This window comes from Carassius auratus, chromosome 47, assembly GCF_003368295.1.
Source record: "Carassius auratus strain Wakin chromosome 47, ASM336829v1, whole genome shotgun sequence".
Taxonomy (NCBI): Eukaryota; Metazoa; Chordata; class Actinopteri; order Cypriniformes; family Cyprinidae; genus Carassius; species Carassius auratus.
The window spans coordinates 1,120,771-1,130,579 of NC_039289.1; the positions used below are offsets into that span (position 1 = coordinate 1,120,771).

General features: G+C 42.1%; 1 protein-coding gene across 1 annotated transcript; it reads left to right on the plus strand.

Moving 5' to 3' along the window:
- The first annotated feature begins 318 nt into the window (after positions 1-318).
- On the plus strand, positions 319-9,074 carry LOC113064662 (GTPase IMAP family member 8-like). Its single transcript, XM_026235527.1, has 4 exons — positions 319-614; positions 1,996-2,641; positions 5,459-6,091; positions 6,196-9,074. Exons 2-4 carry the CDS (start codon positions 2,347-2,349, stop codon positions 7,446-7,448), a joined length of 2,181 nt encoding a protein of 726 aa, XP_026091312.1. The 5' UTR covers positions 319-614; positions 1,996-2,346; the 3' UTR covers positions 7,449-9,074.
- The last annotated feature ends 735 nt before the right edge of the window (positions 9,075-9,809 follow it).

Genomic DNA, 9,809 nt, shown 5'->3' on the forward strand with positions numbered 1-9,809 from the left:
ACAGATAAATCAGGACATCCAAATAGATTGCATAAAAACATAAAAAATGGGATATAAAATATACATTAGGAAAAACAGCACAGTAGTCGGAAAAATAATTTAGTAAAATAAATATATATATTTTTTCTGGCTGATCTGAACAAAATGAGCAACTTTCATCAATATCCCAAAATTGTGCATATTGAAGTGAATCCCACCCTCCCCTCCCTGCTGAACTTCAGCGAAAACGAGAACGAAAGTTAAAGCCACCCCCCCCCCCACCACCACCACCACCACCACACACACACACACACACACACACACACACACACCATAGAACTATAAAAGCCCTGCACTCAGAGTCTATCGCACCTAAACTCATGTTCAGAGAAGCTGCTGCTGCATTTACGAGCATCTGCTTATTCATCTCAACAGAACCATCACAGAAGAGACGCTTCTTCAATATTTCCATATTTCTGTTTATTAAAAAAAAAAAAAACGTGATTAGACGAAAACGGTTTCATTCTCAATTATTTTTTAAACCTCCACGGACGTGTGCAGGATAGTTCTTGTCTTTCAGCGTTTTTCTTTTTCTATTAATTTCAGTGTTGGCGTTGAAATGGCTTCAAATTCAGGTAAGAATCTAACTGTATGCAAATATATTATATCTGTATACAGAGCATCATGCCCATTCAAAGTGAGGAGGAGAAAGACAGATAATCGTCGAATAATATGTTCTATATTTGATACAATAATCCCCGCGTGATTAAATCGTTCAGTGCATCTAGCATCAGCTGCTAAATTCAGATCTGTGTTCTCTTTGAATGACGCTGAGCCAGAGACGCGCATTAACCAATCACACACGATCCTGTTGCGCTTATGACTGTAATGACCAATCAGAGGTGTCCAGATGAGTCATCGCTGAAGTGCGCTGTTTTCTTCACAATCACTGACTGAATACCTCTTTCTGGCGAATTCTTTAGTGCAGATGTGTGTATGAAACTGTGAGTAAGATATTAATTTTACAATGTAAACATCTTCAGTGATTTAATGGGAGTTTTAGAGAGTGGTTGAACTCTAGACTGTCATTGAAAATGTTCTTTGATCATGTAAATATTATTTTCTCTCTTTCTGTACAATAATAGTGTTATGATCAGTAGCCTAATTTATAATGTTTTTATTCACATTAACTTTCAATGTTAAATTCTCATTAAATATAAACTCAGTCGTACTGAGTCTCTTCGTGTGACAACTGTAACTAACGAAACGTATTAATAACCGCAGAGCCTCAGCATCTTTTCACCTCACTTATTTTAGTTAAACCTCTTCAGTATTTGGTGGTTAAACACAGATCCCTGGCACAAACCTGGGTTCTGCATTTAAATGCTGTATCATCTCTTATTCCTCATAACCATTAAACTGCTCTCAGCCTCTCTCTCAGCTGTCCTCACATGCATAATGCATCATTATATAGAAATGAAACCTACTCAAATGAAAGTGAGTTGAAAGAAGAAAAAAAAATCCCCATCCCCACCAAAGCAGCAGAGTAGTGATCTCACTCAGCAACACAACACAACTGATATATAACTCACAACCCAGCAACACCTGATGCTGTAGAACTGTACAAGGGAACACAGAAACAATGAGGAGCAAGGAAACTTCAGAATAAGAGTCCAGAAAAAACAAGAATGGGGAACATAACAATAACAACAAATACATTCACAAAAGAACACTAAACAGCAAGAACACACCTGGAAACAACTGAATGAGGGATATACAGTATATACAGGCTAAGTGAAGGGAGAAATCTATTTGGAGTGTGTGTGTGTGTGTGTGTGTGTGTGTGTGTGTGTGTGTGTGTGTGTGTGTGTGTGTGTGTGTGTGTGTGTGTGTGTGCGTGTGTGTTCATTTGTACATTGGAGAAAATTTTCTGTGAGAGTTGTGTTTAGGGGTATGTACAGTTTATACAGTATAAACCCAACATGTGTTTGTGTGTGTGTGTGTGCTCTTTTTCAGTGAGTGATCTGAGGATTGTGCTGATAGGAAAGAATGGATCAGAAAACAGCCGAGTGGGGAACACTTTACTGGGATCAGAAGTGTTTCACAGTGGAGCTGGGTCTTATTCACAGCAGCACAGTGTGAGAATCAGTGGAGCTGTGGAGGAGAGACACATCACAGTTATAAACACTCCTCTCCTGCCTCCAGAAGAATCGCTCACACCATCAGATAACAGAGAGAGTGAGAGAGTGTGTGTCTCTGTCTGCTCCAGGACCTCATGTGATCATACTCGTACTGCAGTATAATGACTTCAATGAGAACAACAGACACAGAGTGAAATATCTGCTGAGCCTCTTCAGTGAGCATGCCATGAAACACACTATAGTGCTGACTACTGATGAAGAGAGCACAAATAATGCTATTCATGATTTAATAAAGGAGTGTGGAGGAGGACATCTACAGTTTGATACAGTAAACACAAGATGGCGCTCTGAGCTGATCAGAAGAACAGAAGAGATACTCAAGAAAGATCAAGAAGAATTTCTCCTCTGTAACATGTATGAGGATGGAGGTGATGGAGCATCAGTGGATGTAGATCTGAGCAGATCTGGAGCTTCAGTCAGAGCAGAAGATGAAGAGGAGGATTCTGATCGTGATGGAGGAGGTTTGTCAAAGTTTTTTTTTCATTATTTTCCTTCTAAGAATATGAGTTGAATGTTTTTGTCTTCTTTAAAGAGGTTGTGAAGTGCAAAATCAGCGCAAGAGAGAACCCCTATAATTAATCAAAGCAGTCCTACCTTCATTATTGTAGTCTTTCAGCATTCGGTTCTCTCTGTTTGCCATCTTATCACAGACCCAATTTTCCATCCAACGAAGAGATCTATACCGGGGACTTTTTCAGATCTGCTGCAATTTGCCGGCCTCATGATCACTACTACCCTGCCAAACAAGGCCACTGAGCACCAGGCATTGTCACGGCTGCTGCTCTTCTTGACCAGCACACGCTGTGGCCAATAGACCGTACAAAGCCCCGAGCTCGCCTCGCTTCACAATACCATAGTCCCGCTCAAGGTTTCGTGGCTAAAGTTTGTTAAACAACGTTATGACATAATTATGTCGGATGTTGATGCCATTTTTAACCATGAAACCAACAAGGCATTTTTTCCAGAGTTGTCATCCACTCTGAAATGTCTAAAGGCATTACATTTGCCTTACTGTGCATGTATAAACCTCACCTCACCATTTACTGCCACGCTTACTCAGGATTTATCTAAAATGCAACTGCCCTACCTGTTATGCCGCAGGAAGGCAATTGTGAGTAAATTTTCTGTTGTCTTTTTAGGACTGTGATATGAAAAGCATGCACGGTAAATATCTTTAGAAACAGTGTGGCTACACAGGTTCTTCAGGACATCACACACCCCATCCCCTTCCCACGGCCTACAGCTACAGCAGCTGAAGCAAACGTGAGGCTGCCTCCATTTGTAAACATGCCCACAACTCTTCCACTCCCTCATGCTACTAATAACAATTTGTTTCTGTTCAGTGGCCTCCAGCTCCCGTAGTAAACGCTAGCGTGAGGCTGCCTCCTCTAGCAGTGCAGGCTGCACACAGGGTCTTCAGGGTCTTCCTGTGGCCTACAGCATGTGAAACAAGTGCAAAGCTGCTTCTGCTTGCAACACAGACCCTCACATCTCAGACTTACCCCTTTTTCCTTTTCAGTGACCTCCATTTTCCGTAGCAGATGCTAGCATGAACATGTCTCCGATAGCGTTGCAGATCCATCCATACCCCTTTTCATACAACCCCCTTCCCTACTTATGGCCTGCTGCCCCACAGTCTAACCCCAGTGTGAGGCTGCCTCGGCTAATGGTGCAGGTCCCGATTCCCGCCATTCACCCTCTATTTCCCTCTCTTTCTTCCACTTCCAGAGCCGTACCAAGCATGAGCACACCTCCGCAAGCGTGAGCACGTCTCCGCAGGCAGTTCCAGCAGCTATCTTTCCTCCTCCTCTCATGCTCCCCCATCCTTCTCTGTTCTGCCACACCCTAACCATCCCTCCAAACACTCTCACATTGGAACCATCTCAGAACCATCAGATTTTGTCAAGGCAGAGTGCTCCAAGACATATTAGCGGTCAGACCGATTCCATATCACAGAAGCTCACCGAACCCTCATCAGCCAACCCCTTTAATGCCAGTCCATCCCTGTTCACTCAAACTCCTGACCCACCATAGCTAACCCTCCCCTTATAACATCCACTTATCCATCTATAACGGCCCATCCTCACTCCAGCCATACCAGCAGCATCCAGCTCCCCCTGGAGCATTATCTTAATTCCCACACTGCCGCAGCAGTGTCTTCTCCCACAGGAGCCTTTATATCCCTCTCCCACTGCTGAAGCAGTAGCAGTAGGAGCCATTTCTGTCTTTCCCAACTGCCGCAGCGGTGGCTGCTCCCAGAGGAACCTCTATCTATATTTCTCCACTGCCACAGCAGTGTCTGCTCTCGCAGGGGCCTTTTCTGTGTTTCCCTACTGCCGCAGCAGTTCTCGCTTTCGCGGGAGCTTCTATCTATATCTCTCCACAGCCACAGCAGTATCTACTACCACAGGAGCTTTTCTCTATTTTCTCCACTGCCGCTGCAGTCTCTGCTCCTGCAGGAGCCCTTTCTGTCTTTCCTAATGCCGCAGCATTAACCGCTCCCGCAGGAGCCCTTTCTGTCTTTCCCTACTGCCGCAGCTGTAGCCACTCCTGATGGAGCAGAATTATTGGGCAGTGCTAAACAGGAAGTGATGCAGAATCGGTGGGCGGGGCTAAACAGGCAGTGATGTAGAATCGTTGGGCAGGACTAAACAGGGAGTGATGCAGAATCGTGGGCGGGGCTAAACAGGGAACGATGTAGTCAGCAGGGCTAAACGGGGAGTGATGCAGAATCTGTAGGTATGCAGAATGGGTGTGCAAAGGTAAACAGGGACTGAAGTACAATCGGTAGGTGGAGCTAAACAGGGTGTGATGTACAAATGGCCAGCAGGGCTAAACAGGCAGTGATGTAGAATTGTTGGGCAGTGCTAAACATGGAGTGATGCATAATCGTGGGAGGGGCTAAAAAGGGAACGATGTAGTCAGTGGGTCTAAATGGGGAGTGATGCAGAATTAGTAGGCGGAGCTAAACAGGCAGTGAGTTAGAAATGGTTGGTAAGGCTAAACCGAAAATGTGGCAGAATCGTTGGATGGGGATTAACAGGCAGTGATACAGAATCATTGGACAGGGCTAAATTTGCAGTGATGTAGAATCAGAGTTTTATCTTTGTTGTTTCCAAATTAGTATGTGTTCAGGACATCAATGGTTGTTTACTAGTGGTAAAGTTTTCAACTACAGTGCAGTCATGATTACAGTAATTCTGACATTATGTGAATGAAACATTCATTTAACTTAAGTTCAAATCACATTGTTAAACTAGTTTATTTCTTTGACACAGATTCAGAGGATGTGAAGTTGAATCTGCTTGTGTGTGGGGGTAACAGAGAATTAAAATCCTTCACATCAAACCTGATCCTGAAGCAGAGCGAGAGAAGATCAGAGCTGATCTCAGAGTGTGTGAGGAGAGACGTGGAGCTTGATGGACGTCTGATCAGTCTGGTGGAGCTTCCAGTTCTGTTCAACACTGAGCTCTCAGAGGAGGAAGTGATGTGTCAGACTCACCGCTGTGTGTCTCTCTGTCATCCTGGAGTTCATGTGTTCATCCTCATCATTCCTGATGCTCCACTTAATAATGAAGACAGAGCAGAAATAGAGGAGATCCAGAAGATCTTCAGCTCAAGAGTCAACAAACACATCATGGTCCTCATAAAGCAGAAATCAGAGCATCAGACAGAAGAACTCAATGAAGAAACACAGTCTGTCATTGAGAGATTTGGAGGACGACATCATTTCATCGGCCTGAACACACAAGTGTCTGAGCTGATGGAGAAACTGGAGCAGATGGTTGAGGAAAATAGTGGAGTTCGTTTCTCCACAGAGACATTGATGGAGGCACAGATGGATAAACTGCAGAAATTAGAAGAAATGAAGACGAGAGTCCATTCATTCGAGACGTGGTTTCAGTCACAAGGTAATGATCAGAAAACATGCATTGATTAATCACTTTTCATGATTGCTGAAGTCTACAGTCTTCATTTGAAATTCAATATATTGTGTTTTTTTATCTATCTTTAGATTCAAGAGACAGAGAAAATGATCTGAGGATTGTGCTGCTGGGAAAAACTGGAGTTGGGAAAAGTTCAACAGGAAACACCATCTTAGGAAGAGTCATGTTTAAAGCTGAAACATCTCAAGAGTCTGTTACTGAAGTGTGTCATCGAGAGAAAGCTGAAATCAACAACAGACACATCACTGTGATCGACACTCCAGGACTGTTTGATACTGAACTCAGTAACGAAGAAATCCAGAGAGAAATCAGCAACTGCATCCCAATGATCCTGCCTGGACCACATGTGTTCATCATCGTGCTCAATTTAGGACAACGATTCACTCAAGAAGAAGCAACAGCAGTGAAGATCATCCAAGAGACGTTTGGTGAACACTCATTAATGTACACCATGGTGCTCTTCACCAGAGGAGATGATCTGAATGATAAAACCATTGATCAGTGTTTGGGAAAACCTGGATCTGCTTTAAATGAACTGATTAAAGCGTGTGGAAACAGATTCCATGTGTTCAATAATAATGAGACTAGAGACCGAACACAAGTGACCGATCTACTGCAGAAGATAGACAACATGGTGAAAGAAAACGGAGAGAGTTACTACTCATGTAAGATGTTCAGAGAGATGGAGAGAGAAATACAAGAACAACAGAAGAACATACTGATGGAGAAAGTGGAGCAAGTGAACAGAGAAAAAGAAGAACTGATGACAAAACATGAAGAAGAGAAAAAGAGAATGAGGATGAAGATGGAGGAAGAACAACAGATTCACGAGAAAGAGAGAAAGAGAAGAGAAGAAGAATTTAGAGAGAGAGAAGAACAATATAAAACAGAGATAAAAGAAAGAGAAGAACAAGAGAGAAAGATACGAGAGGAACTGAAGAGAGAACGAGAGGAATGGATGAAACAGACACAACAAGAAAGACAAAGAAGAGAAGAAGAGGAGGAGAAATGGATAAAGAGAGAACAGGAAATGATGGAGGGAGAAAAACGGAAGCGTAACAAAGAGAGAAAGAGAAGAGAAGAGGAATTCGATGAGATGGAACAGCGATATAAAATGGAGATGAAAAAAGAACGGGAGAAATGGGAGTCACAGGAACGACAAGAAAGAGAAAGAAGAGATGAAGAGTTGAGAAGATGGAGAAGGAAACAACAGGAAACAGAAGATGAATATTATGAGAAACTTAAACGAGAAAGAGAAAGACAACAACTTCAGTCCGATTATGAAGCACAGATGAGAATGATGATGATGAAGAAGATGTAGGAAGAAAGAAAGAATAATGACAAAGAGAAAAAGAGGCTAGAAGCACTGAATAGAGAACGAGAGGAATCGGAGAAACAGAATCAACAGTAAAGACAAAGAGAAGAAGAAACACCCAACTCTATTCAACTTCATACAGGAACTCCTGAGGTTCAGCAGACAAACAAGTCAGAATAAAAACCATCTCATTTTAAATTAATTTGACAAAAATGTAGTATTTGGGAGTGAACAAAGCTTTTATCGCACTACACTGTGCTTTTCAACAGTTTATATGACTGCTGTATTACTTAGGAAATATTTCACTGGTTTATGATCATCAGTTACTCAAGCAGTTTAGGATCAGCTGAAAGCAGAATTTAATCAGTTGTTGTTAGTCTGTAAACTCGTTGTCAGATTCAGATTCAGATACACTTTAGAAATGATAACAAAGATCTTGAGCCCAGATGCCGCAGATTTCAGAATTGTTCTCTTCACCAGATGATCTGAAAGCAGCAGATTTGGCATTTTTTGCTTCTTTAATAAATCAAGCTCAAGTTTTAAAAAAACAAGCCGATTATGAAAAAAAGAGAGAAGGGATATGAAATGGAATATAAAATCATGAGAATGAGACAGAGGGAAAAAGAACAAAGCACAAGATAGATGAGGAAAGGGAGAGAGTAGTTCAGAGAACAAGAGGAATCAGAAACAATCAGAAGAAGAGAAACAGAAAAGAGATGAATATAAACAAAGAGAGGAGATGAAGAGAGAGAATGAAGATCAGTTTTATTCAGATTAGTCCTGAATGTCCCTCCTGCTGGAAGATGCAATGGACAGGTAAAGTGTCTGGACTTGCTTTGATTACTCTTTCTGCACGGTGTGTTGTGGAGGATCTCCTGAAGTCCTCAGTCTTTAAGTCTTCAGCTTCAGGTTGTTAGATCTGCCCCGGGACACCAGATGATCCTCCTCCAGTCTGTGTGCAGACTCATGCGGGACATCTGCAGAATCATTTGAAACATTTAGGAGCTTTACAGAGGCATGTTTGTAAATGCAGTTGTTGGTATATAAGGCCTGCTGTGCTCCAGTGCTGAGAGTCAGGGAATCTGAGCTGGGTTTGCCCACTTTTACACACTTTTACACACAAGAACTGTAAAATCTATCGCTCCAGTGAATGAAACATGAGATGCTGATGCAGGATATAATGATTCTTTATAGCATGTGTGTGTGTTTTTAAGAACAATGCTAATAATTGAACCGTATAATCTTTGTTCATGTATTTAATAATTTATTATATAACTCATCATTTTCCTTGCTTGCTTTTGTTGTTTAATCTAATGTGAATTGTCTGATACAGCAATACATCTCCGCTCAGTGATGCTGACAAAGCTAAAATGTCTCTGTAGTGTGTTTAACCAAGTTTATTTCAGTGTACAGCCAATATATTCACATCGACATATACACACACAATTACAGAAGGAAAGAGGGAAGCCAGTTGAGCGGAACGGCCAGCAACATCCTGACAATTAAAAGCTTCAACACCTGAACCTGATCCTGATTTTTCTGTGTGTTCTTCTGTGTTGCTCTTTCTTCTCCTGCTGTCTAACTGCTGTTATCAGTGTTGTGTTGTTGGTGAAATAAATAGATGAACATCAACTGCTGATTCACTCTTCATTTAATTTGACATAATAAAACATGTGATTTCACCCGTTTACAGTCCTCTCCCATGCACAGTGTACATTTGATCATTTATTTGTAATTCCATATATGAAACACATATAACTTGTCCCAGCTTGTGGAGTACAGAGAACACAGTCGAGTGAGAGACAGAGGCCTTCCTCTTTGAGAGACGCTACCATCTTCTGGTCCCATTATGTCTGCTATGGGACCTGGAGACGACAGTTCCCCGTTTCCCATTCTCATGGTTACACTCAGGGCCATGCAGAGACCTTTGAAGGGGCAGGTGCTCAAAGTATAAAAGGGGCACGTGGAGCATGGCATTTAATAGGTTTATATTGTTTTGTGTAGAACAACATAGACACGGCGGTGGAGGAACAAGGGAAGGCGTATTAAGGGGAGATTGAAAGATGGGCTTAATTTTTGAAACATGAAACACAGGGTGAATTCTCCACGCAGGAGAAAGTTTAATGTGGACTGCCACTGGACTAATAATCGTAGTGACAGGAAATGGGCCAATGAATTTGGGAGCCAACTTATAACAAACGGAGTGGAGTCATGGTAGAAAGCCACACACAACTGACGATGTGGAATCAGGGGCCAAAAGAATGGGAGCCAAAACGAAGTGGCTCTTGAGTTTACATCAGCTCAACACATCATTAACAAGTGCTTGAAAAACGCAGGGAAATTTGATAACCTGAAGCGCATAATTAA